The sequence below is a fragment of the Haliotis rubra genome, unplaced genomic scaffold (genome assembly GCF_003918875.1).
Source record: "Haliotis rubra isolate DU_JTF1 unplaced genomic scaffold, ASM391887v1 Scf1064, whole genome shotgun sequence".
In the NCBI taxonomy this organism is placed as follows: domain Eukaryota; kingdom Metazoa; phylum Mollusca; class Gastropoda; order Lepetellida; family Haliotidae; genus Haliotis; species Haliotis rubra.
Genome location: NW_025764964.1, coordinates 55,758 through 71,567, shown reverse-complemented (window position 1 = coordinate 71,567; position 15,810 = coordinate 55,758). Strand labels below are relative to the sequence as shown.

At 38.4% G+C, this 15,810-nt stretch overlaps 1 protein-coding gene and 2 long non-coding RNA genes across 4 annotated transcripts in view; all 3 read left to right on the top strand.

The window, feature by feature from the left end:
* The window catches only part of LOC124278815, a 45,591-nt gene extending 40,073 nt beyond the window's left edge, over positions 1-5,518 (top strand). Inside the window, exons 2-6 of the mRNA XM_046714589.1 lie at positions 751-891; positions 1,083-1,170; positions 1,624-3,891; positions 5,116-5,281; positions 5,488-5,518. Of these exons, the coding sequence (XP_046570545.1) occupies positions 1,113-1,170; positions 1,624-3,891; positions 5,116-5,281; positions 5,488-5,518 (2,523 nt within the window). The 5' untranslated portion in view covers positions 751-891; positions 1,083-1,112. The remainder of the gene's footprint in view (positions 1-750; positions 892-1,082; positions 1,171-1,623; positions 3,892-5,115; positions 5,282-5,487) is intronic.
* Positions 5,519-9,339: 3,821 nt separating this feature from the next.
* On the top strand, positions 9,340-12,172 carry LOC124278825. 2 transcript variants are annotated; one of them, XR_006899195.1, is made up of 6 exons: positions 9,340-9,458; positions 9,607-9,635; positions 9,814-10,171; positions 11,033-11,209; positions 11,503-11,649; positions 11,914-12,172. It is a non-coding gene; the product is annotated as an uncharacterized LOC124278825 (long non-coding RNA). The 2 variants fall into 2 exon arrangements; XR_006899194.1 differs by lacking the exons at positions 9,340-9,458; positions 9,607-9,635; positions 9,814-10,171; positions 11,033-11,209 and adding an exon at positions 11,252-11,327 and having other exon boundaries at positions 11,474-11,649.
* A 593-nt stretch (positions 12,173-12,765) lies between these two features.
* On the top strand, positions 12,766-13,629 carry LOC124278834. The gene is made up of 4 exons (XR_006899196.1): positions 12,766-12,860; positions 12,981-13,009; positions 13,130-13,453; positions 13,600-13,629. It is a non-coding gene; the product is annotated as an uncharacterized LOC124278834 (long non-coding RNA).
* The last annotated feature ends 2,181 nt before the right edge of the window (positions 13,630-15,810 follow it).

Sequence of the window (15,810 nt, the reverse complement as noted above, 5' to 3'; positions counted from 1 at the left end):
TGTGTGAAGCCCATTTCTGGTGTCCCCCGCCGTGATGTTGCTGGAATATTACTAAAAGCGGCGTAAAACCAAACTCAGCCAGTCAGTCAGTCTAATGTGGAGGGATTATGTCCAAGTTTGAAAACAAACAACCTGTACTATAAGTTTACAAAGTCTTAATCCGAGTAGAGGAGTTATCTCCAATATCAATGAATGATCACAAGATCCCCGATTCATTTGGCTTCTAATCATCATAAGTAGGCCTTGGGAGTCTCCCTTATAGGTTTATTTCAAAGAGTAGACAAATTGGGAGTAATCAGCTCTACAGGTACAGTGCTCCATTATATGTTTATGTTCATGAGAAGCCAAACTGGGAGTGGTCATACTGGGACTAGTCATAATCTGAAGATACCCTCAGCTTGGGTTATCAGGGGTAATAATAATAATAATTGTAACTCTTTGAGCGTGCCCATCCGTGGTGCGGAATTCAACACATTACAAATGCCCTTATTATTATTATTCTCTTGCTGGACATGAAAACTATAAGAAAATAACAAACCAAATCAAAACAATAATAAAATACAGACTATATGTTGCACTAAATGGTTCTTTTAGCCTTTGATTCCGCTATATAGCTGGAATATTGCTGAGCGCGGCATAAAACTCAACTCACTCACTCATTTAGCCCTTGATTGTGTATTAAGATTGAGGTTGATCTAAGTACTCTGTTATAATTATGTGACAGGTGTTACAACTGTACTTTACCTTCAGGACAGTGAGTAATGGAAGGAAATCCTGACGCAAGTGACCATCAGATGACCGGAAGGCTTACTGAGGAAGCAGCTGAAGTCCTGAGAAGGAATGAACAAGGGAGACAACCAGCCTCTATATTAGCCACACAGCACAACTACAGTGAGCATTTCATACTCAAAGTCACGCGCGTGCAGTGCAGATAAGCATGAGTATTAGCAGCAGATGGTCTATAAATATAGGCTTGAGTGAGAAAGAACTGATCCAAGTGAAATAATTTGTTTGAATTTATGCTTAGACAGTATGAGAATAACAGGAAAATTGAGACCAGAGGTTAACTTGTTCTGTTGCAGGTGGTCCAGTGTCTCAGGTGGACTTGACCAATGCGTCCAATGTCTCTGTCTCCGTTGGGGAGCAAGGAACTAGAATGTCTGTCACAAGGTGAGATGCTGCACAAACATCTTGATCAATTGATAGAGAGGATAATGACGAAAAGCCCATCTCTTATGCTGTTTTCCATCCCTTATGTAGCCGCTGAAAGGGCACAACTATTTTGTCCTGAAAATGAAAAGAGGACAATTTCGCATGGTCACTGGGACTAAGCTTTTATTAATTGGAAAAGCCATAACAATCTTCTCAAATAGACTGGAGATTTGCTCTCAGCTTTTATCGTAAAAATAATTGCTCAGAAGACATGATGGATTTCCTGAACAAAGTACAGTTGATCTAAAATATTTAGAGTATTCTCGTTATAGACCGATGTAACAGGATACTCTCATCCTCTGCAGTGAGCTTAAGGTGGAAATGTCACAATTACTTGTATCAATTGCCAGAATCAGACCCAAACACCGACCACATTAACTGTCTAATAATTTCATTTCCATTTCCCCACAGAACGTTTCTGTCACAAGGTGGAACACCTAAAGAAGTATTTTGTGAACATCCATGCCCTCCAGACAGCTAAACAACTCCTTGAGAAGTATGGTCATGCCAGCATCTGTGGAGCTCCAGGAGATGGGAAGACCAGCATTGCTCTGATGATCTGTGAGGAATATCAGCAACAGGGATACGAAACAGTGTTTGTGGAAGACATTCAACTCTTTGATGTTGATACAATTTCTAAACGACAATCACACATGTTGGTTGTTTTTGACGATATATTTGGCTCTGTTACATTCAGTTTAAATTTGGAAAAAATACATAAACTGTTTAGGGCTTTGGTTGATGATCGTGCTAAAACTGCTGCAGATGCTGAGGTTTCAAAGAAGAAGAAGGATGAAGAAGGGAAAGACAAATCCAAAGAAGAACCCCCTGTTTACAAACTAAAACTTTTGTTCACATCTAGGACATACAACTGGAAAGAAGGATGTTCCAGACTACGTCAGTACAAAGTGGATCTACTTAGAGCAGAAGCTGTTCTTGATATGGCTAAAGACTGTCTGACGACTGAAGAAAAGAAACGTGTGTTATGTTCTTACAAGTCCAAACATCCTGCATGCGATATCTCTGAAAAGGATATGTGTATCATCACAGATTCAAAACACAACATATTTGGATTCCCTCTTATCAGCAGACTGTTTTTCACCAATGCTGTTTTCCAGTTGCACAAGCTGGAATTCTTCAACCATCCACTGACCTACCTGAGAAGCGACCTTGACACTATTGTCCGTGAAGAAAGCAATAGATCGGCAGCAATCATCATCCTCATCCTGTCTGATGGAAAACTGAACCTTGTTTCTTTGCAGTCACGGAAAGCTGGACATGTGATGTTTGACGCTGTCAAGGATGTAGTTCCTTTTTGTACAAGGACAGGCATTGTCAAGGAGATCAACAACTTTACTGGGATCTACTGTACAATCGAGGATCACATAGCATTTTTCTCCCACCCCTCCATATACGATGCTGCAGCCTGTGCTGTAGGATGTCTCAATATCGTGTTGCTGCTGGAACACTGCTCACTGAAGTTCTTGTATGAACGAGTGAGACTAAGTATTAGTCTACAGTCATCAGACATTGATGATGTCACAAACCTGATCTCCATCACGCCCCAACTACACCCAGTGGTAGTGAACAGACTGGTGGAAGGTATTCGACAAGGGTGCTTCATCTGGACAGTAAAACACCCCGTTCTCCAGGATGAAAGGATTGCCTCTCTACTATGGACAGAGATTAATGATAATATTGGTGAGACTGTCCTGCGAAGGGATATAGAAACTGGTGAAAGCTTTTTGTATTTGGCTTCCCTATCTTACAGTTACTTTCTATTCTCCAAGTCTTTAGAAGTTGCTGTAAGACTGGGTGACACAGCACCTGATCTATATACATGTGTGGTAGCCTGTATTACCCATGACAAACTGGAATATTTGGAACACCTCGTTACAGTGATGTGTAAACGTGGAGGATTTGATGTTGAATATGCCATCGACGGGACAACCCTCCTGCTCATTGCTGCGAAGTCCCGAAATCATAAGGTGTTCAACTTTCTCATACGGAAAGGTGCTGATATTTCAGTGACGGACAGGAAAGGAAACACCTGTTTGCATTATGCGTGTGAATCAGGAAGCATGGCGTTGACAACAAAGGTGGTTGAAACATGGCCTGCCTTGATTAATTTGATGGGTTATGAGAATTTAACGCCTGCAGTGATTTGTACCAAAAGAGGTCGCCTTGATATTCTAAAGTTCCTAAAACAAAAAGGAGCCGATTTAACAGTAACAGGTGGGAAAGACTGTTTGCATTTTTCGAGTGAAAATGGTAATCTTTCAACTGTGAACTTCTTAATTTCACTGAAGCTATTCGATGTGAACAAGAAGGAAACATCATTGAGTCGAACAGCAGTTATGTTTGCCGCAAAAGGAGGGCATGAAGATGTTTATCTTCGTCTGCTGTCTGAGGGCGCTGATCTGACCATAACTGACGGGCATAATAAAGACTGCCTGATGCTGGCATGTGAAGGTGGTAACATATCTATTGTGAAACACATCATATCCATGAAAACATGTGACATCAACAGACGAGGAGGGTCCTCAGGAAAAACACCAATTATGACAGCATTAGTAAGAGGACACTATAATGTGTATCATCTCCTTGTATCTGAGGGTGCTGATCTCACCATTACTGACACAAGCAACAGAGACTGCCTGATGTTGGCATGTGAAGGAGGTATCATATCTATTGTGAAACACATCATATCCATGAAAATAAGTGACATCAACAGACGAGGAGGATTTTCACGACAAACACCAATTATGATGGCATTAGAGAGAGGACACTATAATGTCTATCATCTCCTTGTATCTGAGGGCGCTGATCTGACCATTACTGATATATGCAACAGAGACTGCCTCATGTTGGCATGTGAAGGAGGTAACATATCTATTGTGAAACACATCCTATCCATGAAAACATGTGACATCAACAAACGAGGAGGATCCTCAGGAAAAACACCAATTATAATAGCATTACATAGAGGACACTATGATGTGTATCATCTCCTTGTATCTGAGGGCGCTGATCTGACCATTACGGATGTAAACAACACTGACTGCCTCATGTTGGCATGTGAAGGAGGTAACATATCTATTGTGAAACACTTACTATCCATGAAAACATGTGACATCAACAGACGAGGAGGATTATCAGGGAAAACACCAATTATGATGGCATTAGAGAGAGGACACTATGATTTGTATCATCTCCTTGTATCTGAGGGCGCTGATCTGACCATTACGGATGTAAACAACACTGACTGCCTCATGTTGGCATGTGAAGGAGGTAACATATCTATTGTGAAACACTTCCTATCCATGAAAACATGTGACATCAACAGACGGGGAGGAGAGTCAAAACAAACACCAATTATGATGGCATTAGAGAAAGGACACTATGATGTGTATCATCTCCTTGTATCTGAGGGCGCTGATCTGACCATTATTGATAGGTACAAAAACGACTGCCTGATGTTGGCATGTGAAGGAGGTATCATATCTGCTGTGAAACACATCCTATCCATGGTAACATGTGACATCAACAGACGAGGAGGAGAGTCAAAACAAACACCAATTATGATGGCATTAGAGAAAGGACACTATGATGTGTATCATCTCCTTGTATCTGAGGGTGCTGATCTCACCATTACCGATGCAAACAACAGAGACTGCCTCATGTTGGCATGTGAAGGAGGTAACATATCTATTGTGAAACATATCCTATCCATGAAAACATGTGACATCAACAGACAAGGAGGATTCTCAGAAAAAACACCAATTATGACGGCATTAGAGAGAGGACACTATAATGTGTATCATCTCCTTGTATCTGAGGGCGCTGATCTGACCATTATTGATAGGTACAATAACGACTGCCTCATGTTCGCATGTGAAGGAGGTATCATATCTATTGTGAAACACATCCTATCCATGAAAACATGTGACATCAACAGACGAGGAGGAATCGCAGAAAAAACACCAATTATGATGGCATTAGAGAGAGGACACTTTAATGTGTATCATCTCCTTGTATCTGAGGGTGCTGATCTGACCATTATTGATAGGTACGATAAAGACTGCCTGATGCTGGCATGTGAAGGTGGTAACATATCTATTGTGAAACACATCCTATCCATGAAAACATGTGACATCAACAGACGAGGACGATTATTAGGAATAACACCAATTATAATAGCATTAGATAGAGGACACTATGATGTGTATCATCTCCTTGTATCCGAGGGCGCGCATCTGACCAAATCTGACAAAGACAACAGAGACTGCCTGATGTTGGCATGTGAAGGAGGTATCATATCTATTGTGAAACACATCCTATCCATGAACACATGTGACATCAACAGACGGGGAGGAATATCAGGAAAAACACCAATTATGATGGCATTAGATAGAGGACACTATGATGTTTATCATCTCCTTGTATCTGAGGGTGCAAATCTGACCATTATTAATATGTGCAATAACGACTGCCTGATGTTGGCATGTGAAGGAGGTATCATATCTATTGTGAAACACATCCTATCCATGAACACATGTGACATCAACAGACAAGGAGGATTATCAGGAAAAACACCAATTATGATGGCATTAGAGAGACGACACTATGATGTGTATCATCTCCTTGTGTCTGAGGGTGCTGATCTGACCATTACTGATAAAAACAACAGAGACTGCCTGATGTTGGCATGTGAAGGAGGTAACATAACTATGGTTAAACACATCCTATCCATGAAAACATGTGACATCAACAGACGAGGAGGGTTATCAGGAAAAACACCAATTATGATGGCATTAGAAAGAGGACACTATGATGTGTATCATCTCCTTGTATCTGAGGGTGCTGATCTCACCATTACTAATAAAAAAAACACTGACTGCCTGATGTTGGCATGTGAAGGAGGTAACATATATATTGTGAAACACATCCTATCCATGAAAAAATGTGACATCAACAGACGAGGAGGATTATCACGAAAAACACCAATTAGCATTACATTAGAGAGACGACATTATGATGTGTATCATCTCCTTGTATCTGAGGGCGCTGATCTGACCATTACGGATGTAAACAACACTGACTGCCTCATGTTGGCATGTGAAGGAGGTAACATATCTATTGTGAAACACATCCTATCCATGAACACATGTGACATCAACAGACAAGGAGGATTATCAGGAAAAACACCAATTATGATGGCATTAGAGAGACGACACTATGATGTGTATCATCTCCTTGTATCTAAGGGTGCTGATCTGACCATTACTGATGTAAACAAAACTGACTGCCTGATGTTGGCATGTGAAGGAGGTAACATTTCTATTGTGAAACACATCCTATCCATGAAAACATGTGACATCAACAGGCGAGGAGGAGAGTCAAAACAAACACCAATTATGATGGCATTAGAGAGACAACACTATGATGTGTATCATCTCCTTGTATCTGAGGGTGCTGATCTGACCATAACTGATACAAACAACACTGATTGACTGATGTTGGCGTGTGATATAGGTAACATGTCTATTGTGAAACACATCCTATCCAAGAAAACAGACGAAGAGGATGGCCTAACCAAACACGAACCATGACAACATTTAAAGAGGAAAATATACTAAGTTCCAAAAGAAACGCGACATTCATGTTTGTTTTGAAATTTCCAAAATTATCTTATCTACTTCACAATCATAATGAATGTGCATGTTAAATGTTCTTTGAAACCAATTTTCGAAATTAAACTTCTGAAACAAGACGTTTAACGTTAGATAAGACGTAACAACTGAATCTAATTAATGAACATTTTTATGGAAAAAAATACAGAAACGCATCACATAAACGCATGCCCCGGCGCGTTGTGCATGTGAATTTAATGAAACGCAGCTTTCTTCGCGAGAGAAAGAACCCTTTAAAAGATGCGAGGGCAGTTTCTGTTGCTGTTCAATATGCCTCGTCTAAGCAATGAAGCACGTCTACGTGCTCTTGGGATGATTGATGCTGGTTCCATCGTTGCAGCGCAATGAAGCACGTCTACGTGCTCTTGGGATGATTGATGCTGGTTCCATCGTTGCAGCGCAATGAAGCACGTCTACGTGCTCTTGGGATGATTGATGCTGGTTCCATCGTTGCAGCGTTGCACAACATATGGGAGTACATCGGACGACAATTTACCGACAGATTGAACGCCAAAGTCAAACGAATTCGGTGAGAGATCGACCTAGAGATGGCAGGCCACGAATGACGTCACACAGGCAAGACCGTTACATCGTAACGTCACATCTTCGCAACCGTTTTCTTCCAGCTACTGTTACAGCCCGTCAGACAATTGGGATTCACAACAGACCAATTTCAGGAAACACTGTGCTTCGACGTTTGAGAGCACACCGGCTACACTGTAGGAGAACCTGTGTTGGACCGATTTTGACGCCACGGCACCGTTGTCTGCGCTTAGCATGGGCTCGCCAACATCAGCATTGGAGATATGCACAGTGGCAGAACGTTGTTTTCTCAGACGAGAGTCGTTTTTGTGTCCACGTTGCAGAGTGGAGAGTGAGAGTATGGCGCCGACGAAATGAACGTTTCAGAGACCCACGTGTTCTGGAAAGGGACCACTGGGGTGGGCCTTCCCTTATGATGTGAGGGTGGAATAATCCGGGGAAAGCATGTACCACCTGTAATCTTCCAAACCAACGGTCAAGGTCGTGGACGGGGTGTAACTGCACGACGCTACATTGACGAAATTTTTGGCCTGTTGTCGTCCTGCTCTTTAGACCCAGACCACAGTTGCAGCTCCAACACGGTAATGCCCGCGCGCACGCCGCCATTATCATAGGACAATTCTTGTCCAATCACATATCAAGACAATGGTTTGGCCACCTCTTAGTCAAGATTTGAATCCAGTGGAACATCTCTGGGACGAGTTGGACCGACGCCCTCGTCAAAGACCAGTTCCTCCACAAAGTCGGCGGCAGTTGTAGAATGCAGTGTTGAATGAGTACAATAGCATTCCCCGTGCTTTCATTCGACGTTTGTTCATGTCCATAGGAAGACGGTGTACTCATGTGATAAACAATAATGGTGGTCATACCAGGTACTGATAACATCGATTATCAGCTTAAGCTTCTAAACGTGTCTAACGCAGACTCTTCAGGTTGGACACAATATGAAAACTTCATCAGATCTTAAAACCACTGTCGTTGCTATTGTCTTTTATGTTTCTTTGGAGCGTTCTGTGTAAAGCATATAGTGGCAGGAAGTATGAATGTGGGATAACAGTTCATATTCAAATGGACTTGTCGCGTTTCCTTTGAGAACTAAGTATATTAATGTGGGATAACAGTTCATATTCAAATGGACTTGTCGCGTTTCCTTTGAGAACTAAGTATATTAATATGTTTATCATCTCCTAGTATCTGATGGTGCCGATCTGACCCACACTAAAAATAGAACAATGACTGTCTGATGGTGGCATGTGAAGAAGGTAACATATTGTGAAACACATTCTATCCATGAAAACATGTGACATCAACAGACGGGTGTGTGTATCAAAAGAAACAAACTACCAAACACCGATTATGAAGGCATTAGAAAGAAAACACTATGACGTTTATCATCGCCTTGTGTCTGAGGGCGCAGGTGTAAAGGTATATATAGCTGTGTACTGAGTTGTAGTGTAGACAACATTGTTTTGTGTTGTATTGATGAACATATAGTTGTATAGTGATGGCAAGGTGTATATATCATAGTATAGTGTTGGCAAGGTGTATATATCATTCTATAGTAGTGTAAAGGTGTATATAGCTGTGTACTGAGTTGTAGTGTATACAACATTGTTTTGTGTTGTATTGATGAACATATAGTTGTATAGTGATGGCAAGGTGTATATATCATAGTATAGTGTTGGCAAGGTGTATATATCATTCTATAGTACTGTAAAGGTGTATATAGCTGTGTACTGCGTTGTTAGTGTATACAACATTGTTTTGGGTTGCATTGCCTGACTGAGTTTGGTTTTACGCCACTTTTAGCAATATTCCAGCAATATCACGGCGGGGGACACCAGAAATGGGCTTCACACATTGTACCCATGTGGGGATTCGAACCCGGGTCTTCGGCGTGACGAGCCAACGCTTTAACCACTAGGCTACCCCACCGCCCTGGGTTGCATTGATGAACATATCGTTGTATACAGTTGACAAGGTGTATATATCATAGTATAGTGTTGAAAGGTGTATGTATCATTGTATAGTATTGTAAAGGTGTATATGGCTGTGTACTGCGTTTTTAGTGCATACAACATTGTTTTGTGTTGTATTGATGAACATATCGTTGTATAGTGTTGACAAGGTGTATATATCATAGCATAGTGTTGTCAAGGTGTATATATCATAGTATAGTGTTGAAAGGTGTATATGTCATTGTGTAGTATTGTAAAGGTGTATATAGCTGTGTACTGCGTTGTTAATGTATACAACATTGTTTTGGGTTGTATTGATGAACATATCGTTGTATAGTGTTGACAAGGTGTATATTACATAGTATAGTGTTGAAAAGGTGTATATATCATTGTATAGTGTTGGCAAGGTGTACATATCATTGTATAGTGTTGGCAATGTGTATATATCATAGTATAGTATTGGCAAGATGTATATATCATTGTATAGTATTGTAATGGTGTATATAGCTGTGTACTGCGTTGTTAGTGTATGCAACATCGTTTTGGGTTGTATCGATGAACATATCGTTGTATAGTGTTGGCAAGGTGTATATTACATAGTATAGTGTTGAAAAGGTGTATATATCATTGTATAGTGTTGGCAAGGTGTACATATCATTGTATAGTGTTGGCAATGTGTATATATCATAGTATAGTGTTGGCAGGGTGTATATATCATTGTATAGTATTGTAAAGGTGTATATATCATTGTATAGTATTGTAAAGGTGCATATAGCTGTGTACTGCGTTGTTAGTGTATACAACATTGAATTGTGCTGTATTGATGAACATATCGTTGTATAATGTTGACAAGGTGTATATATCATAGCAGAGTGTTGGCAAGGTGTATATATCATAGTAAAGTGTTGAAAGGTATATATTTCATTCTATAGTATTGTAAAGGTGTTTATAGCTGTGTACTGCGTTGTTAGTGTATACAACATTGTTTTGGGTTGTATTGATGAACATATCGTTGTATAATGTTCACAAGGTGTATATATCATAGTATAGTGTTGACAAGGTGTATATATCATTGTATAGTGTTGGCAAGGTGTATATATCATAGTATAGTGTTGGCAAGGTGTACATATTATTGTATAGTGTTGGCAAGGTGTATATATCATAGTATAGTGTTGGCAAGGTATATATTTCATTGTATAGTATTGTAAAGGTATATATAGCTGTGTACTGCGTTGTTAGTGTATACAACATTGTTTTGGGTTGTATTGATGAACATATCGTTGTATAGTGTTCGCAAGGTGTATATATCATAGTATAGTGTTGACAAGATGTATATATAATTGTATAGTGTTGGCAAGTTGTATATATCATAACATAACGTTGGCAAGGTGTACATATCATTGTATAGTGTTGGCAACGTGTGTATATCATAGTATAGTGTTGGCAAGGTGTATATATCATAGTATAGTGTTGAAAGGTGTATATCTAACTGTATAGTATGTGTAAAGGTGTACATAGCTGTGTACTGCGTTTGTTAGTGTATACAACATTGTTTTGTGTTGCATTGATGAACATATCGTTGTATACAGTTGACAAGGTGTAGATATCATAGTATAGTGTTGAAAGGTGTATATATCATTGTATAGTATTGTAAAGGTGTATATAGCTGTGTACTGCGTTGGTATTGTACACAGCATTGTTTTGTGAAGTATTGATGAACATATCGTTGTATAGTGTTGACAATGTGTATATATCATAGCATAGTGTTGGCAAGGTGTATATATCATAGTATAGTGTTGAAAGGTGTATATGTCATTGCTTAGTATTGTAAAGGTGTATATATCTGTGTACTGCGTTGTGAGTGTATACAACATTGTTTTGGGTTGTATTGATGAACATATCGTTGTATAGTGTTGACAAGGTGTATATCATAGTATAGTGTTGGCAAGGTGAATATATCATTGTATAGTATTGCAAACGTGTATATAGCTGTGTACTGCGTTGTTAGTGTATGCAACATTGTTTTGTGTTGTATTGATGAACATATCGTTGTATAGTGTTGACAAGGTGTATATATCATAGTATAGTGTTGAAAGGTGTATATATCATTGTATAGTATTGTAAAGGTGCATATAGCTGTGTACTGCGTTGTTAGTGTATACAACATTGTTTTGTGTTGTATTGATGAACATATCGTTGTATAGAGTTGACAAGGTGTATATATCATAGTATAGTGTTGAAAGGTGTATATGTCATTGCTTAGTATTGTAAAGGTGTATATAGCTGTGTACTGCGTTGTTAGTGTATACAACATTGTTTTGGGTTGTATTGATGAACATATCGTTGTATAGTGTTGACAAGGTGTATATCATAGTATAGTGTTGGCAAGGTGAATATATCATTGTATAGTATTGCAAACGTGTATATAGCTGTGTACTGCGTTGTTAGTGTATGCAACATTGTTTTGTGTTGTATTGATGAACATATCGTTGTATAGTGTTGGCAAGGTGTATATATCATTGTATAGTATTGCAAACGTGTATATAGCTGTGTACTGCGTTGTTAGTGTATACAACATTGTTTTGTGTTGTATTGATGAACATATCGTTGTATAGTGTTGACAAGGTGTATAAATCATAGTATAGTGTTGAAAGGTGTATATATCATTATATAGTATTGTAAAGGTGCATATAGCTGTGTACTGCGTTGTTAGTGTATACAACATTGTTTTGTGTTGTATTGAAGAACATATCGTTGTATAGTGTTGACAAGGTGTATATATCATAGCATAGTGTTGGGAATGTGTATATATCATTGTATAGTGTTGAAAGGTATATATTTCATTCTATAGTATTGTAAAGGTGTATATAGCTGTGTACTGTGTTGTTAGTGTATACAACATTGTTTGGGGTTGCATTGATGAACATATCGTTGTATAGTGTTCGCAAGGTGTATATATCATAGTATAGTGTTGACAAGGTGTATATATCATTGTATAGTGTTGGCAAGGTGTATATATCATAGTAAAGTGTTGAAAGGTATATATTTCATTCTATAGTATTGTAAAGGTGTTTATAGCTGTGTACTGCGTTGTTAGTGTATACAACATTGTTTTGGGTTGTATTGATGAACATATCGTTGTATAATGTTCACAAGGTGTATATATCATAGTATAGTGTTGACAAGGTGTATATATCATTGTATAGTGTTGGCAAGGTGTATATATCATAGTATAGTGTTGGCAAGGTGTACATATCATTGTATAGTGTTGGCAAGGTGTATATATCATAGTATAGTGTTGGCAAGGTATATATTTCATTGTATAGTATTGTAAAGGTATATATAGCTGTGTACTCCGTTATTAGTGTATACAACATTGTTTTGGGTTGTATTGATGAACATATCGTTGTATAGTGTTCGCAAGGTGTATATATCATAGTATAGTGTTGACAAGGTGTATATATAATTGTATAGTGTTGGCAAGGTGTATATATCATAACATAACGTTGGCAAGGTGTACATATCATTGTATAGTGTTGGCAACGTGTGTATATCATAGTATAGTGTTGGCAAGGTGTATATATCATAGTATAGTGTTGAAAGGTGTATATATAACTGTATAATATGTGTAAAGGTGTACATAGCTGTGTACTGCGTTTGTTAGTGTATACAACATTGTTTTGTGTTGCATTGATGAACATATCGTTGTATACAGTTGACAAGGTGTAGATATCATAGTATAGTGTTGAAAGGTGTATATATCATTGTATAGTATTGTAAAGGTGTATATAGCTGTGTACTGCGTTGGTATTGTACACAGCATTGTTTTGTGAAGTATTGATGAACATATCGTTGTATAGTGTTGACAATGTGTATATATCATAGCATAGTGTTGGCAAGGTGTATATATCATAGTGTAGTGTTGAAAGGTGTATATGTCATTGCTTAGTATTGTAAAGGTGTATATAGCTGTGTACTGCGTTGTTAGTGTATACAACATTGTTTTGGGTTGTATTGATGAACATATCGTTGTATAGTGTTGACAAGGTGTATATCATAGTATAGTGTTGGCAAGGTGAATATATCATTGTATAGTATTGCAAACGTGTATATAGCTGTGTACTGCGTTGTTAGTGTATGCAACATTGTTTTGTGTTGTATTGATGAACATATCGTTGTATAGTGTTGACAAGGTGTATATATCATAGTATAGTGTTGAAAGGTATACATGTATATATCATTGTATAGTATTGTAAAGGTGTATATAGCTGTGTACTGCGTTGTTAGTGTATACAACATTGTTTTGTGTTGCATTGATGAACATATCGTTGTATACAGTTAACAAGTCTATATATCATAGTATAGTGTTGAAAGGTATATATATCATTGTATAGTATTGTAAAGGCGTATATAGCTGTGTACTGCGTTGTTAGTGTTGTATTTGTCATTGTATAGTGTTGAAAAGGTGTATATGTGAGTGAGTGAGGTTAGTTTTACGCCGCACTCAACAATATTCCAGCTATATGGCGGCGGTCTATAAATAATCAGGTATGGACCAGACAATCATGTGATCACCAGCATCAGCATCGATCTACGCAATTGGGATACAATGACTTGTGTCAACCAAGTCAGCGACCCTGACCACCCGTTCCCGTTAGCCGCCTCTTACGACAAGCATGGGTTACTGAAGATCAATTCTAACCCGGATCTTCACGGGTGTAATTTTTTTATAACATTGATGTGTTATAAAGGTGAATATTGCTGTGTACTGCGTTGTAGTGTCTACAACATTGTTTTGTATTGTATTTAAGAAATACAGTTCGCTCTACCACCATGTATAGTGTAATAAAGCGTCCTCCTGCTTCAACTATAATAGTTCAGGGCGATAGTGTGCTCTATTATACTATATATGGTGATAGAGCGAACTGTATTTCTTTTTTAAGATGCCAAATTTAATACTTTCTAAGGATAATTACGATTAATATAAGGTAGAAACCAAACGACGGTGTCGGTGATCCAAATTAAGAATCCTCGCACAGGGCTAACTGACGCACTGTTCTATTAACGTGTCTACCCCCCTACGTTTGGACGAACGTTACCAAAGAAAAACAAATGATAAGCAGTTTGATGAGAGTTTACGTTCGGATTAAATACTTCTCTAAATTATTTTAATTAAATCTGTCATTTACGTAAACCATATGGGGCAATATGAACGTCGCATTTCTACTACCAACGTAAGTTTAGATCAGTACATCCAGATGAAGCTGAGTAGTAAAGCGACATTCCACGATTGCATTGGGGGGAATGTAAACATTGCGAACGTTACCGTGTCGGTGAAAACTTGTGAGGCGAATCGAGACATTTTAACCGTCGGAAACATAAGTGTAATGTTTCCACCAGTGATGTTAGCTGCGTGAAGCAACTGCAAACCAAGAAACGGGATGCAACGGAGTAGTATACTTACATAAGCTGTACGAGGCGATGACAACTGACATGCATCGTGACGTCGGTTACATTGTGACGCAATGCAAAAAAGTGCACATTATCGTCTGATAAAGTACTGTCGACGCCTTTGATCTTTCACCGAGGCATCTTAGAATGATGAATATATATATTATTGTATAGTGTTATATCGATGTTTATATCATTGTATAGTGTTGTATCGATGTTTATATCAATGTACAGTGTTGTATCGAGGTTTATATCATTGTATAGTGTTGTATCGATGTTTATATCATTGTATAGTGTTTTATCGATGTTTATATCATTGTATAGTTTTGTAAAGGTGTATATATTTTTGTGTAGCATTGTAAAGTTGTATATAGCTGTTCACTGCGTTGCAGTGGTTTAGTCGTTGTCTGTATAACGTTGTGTTGTATAATCGTTGTCTATACAGCACTTTTGAGTTGTATCAATGTATACAGAATTGTATCACATTGTAGTATCTCGTTGTCGTGTCTACATGACATGATATGGCCGTTTTGCCTTCATTGTATATAAAAACTGGCATTATATGAATATGAATGACAGCATCGTGTTGTTAAGTCATTGTCTATATAGCATTGTATAGATTTGTATTGGTGTATAGAGCATTGTAGTGCGTATAGTAGTGCGTATTCTTGCACTTGAACTTGTATAGGTTGTATGTCTCTTTGGATATGATGTTACCTAATGTTTGTTGCCTCCATCTTGCATTGCCGCCGTGATATTGTTGGAATATTGCTAAGAACGCCGTAAAACTCAACTCACTCACTCCAACTAACATTGTATCAATATAAATGACAGCATTGTGTGTACAGCAATGAACTGAGCAGTTGTTGTTAATATGGCATCTTTTGTATTTTGGCTAAGTAAGTGAATGAGTGAGTTTAGTTTTACGACGCACTCAGCAATATTCCAGCTAT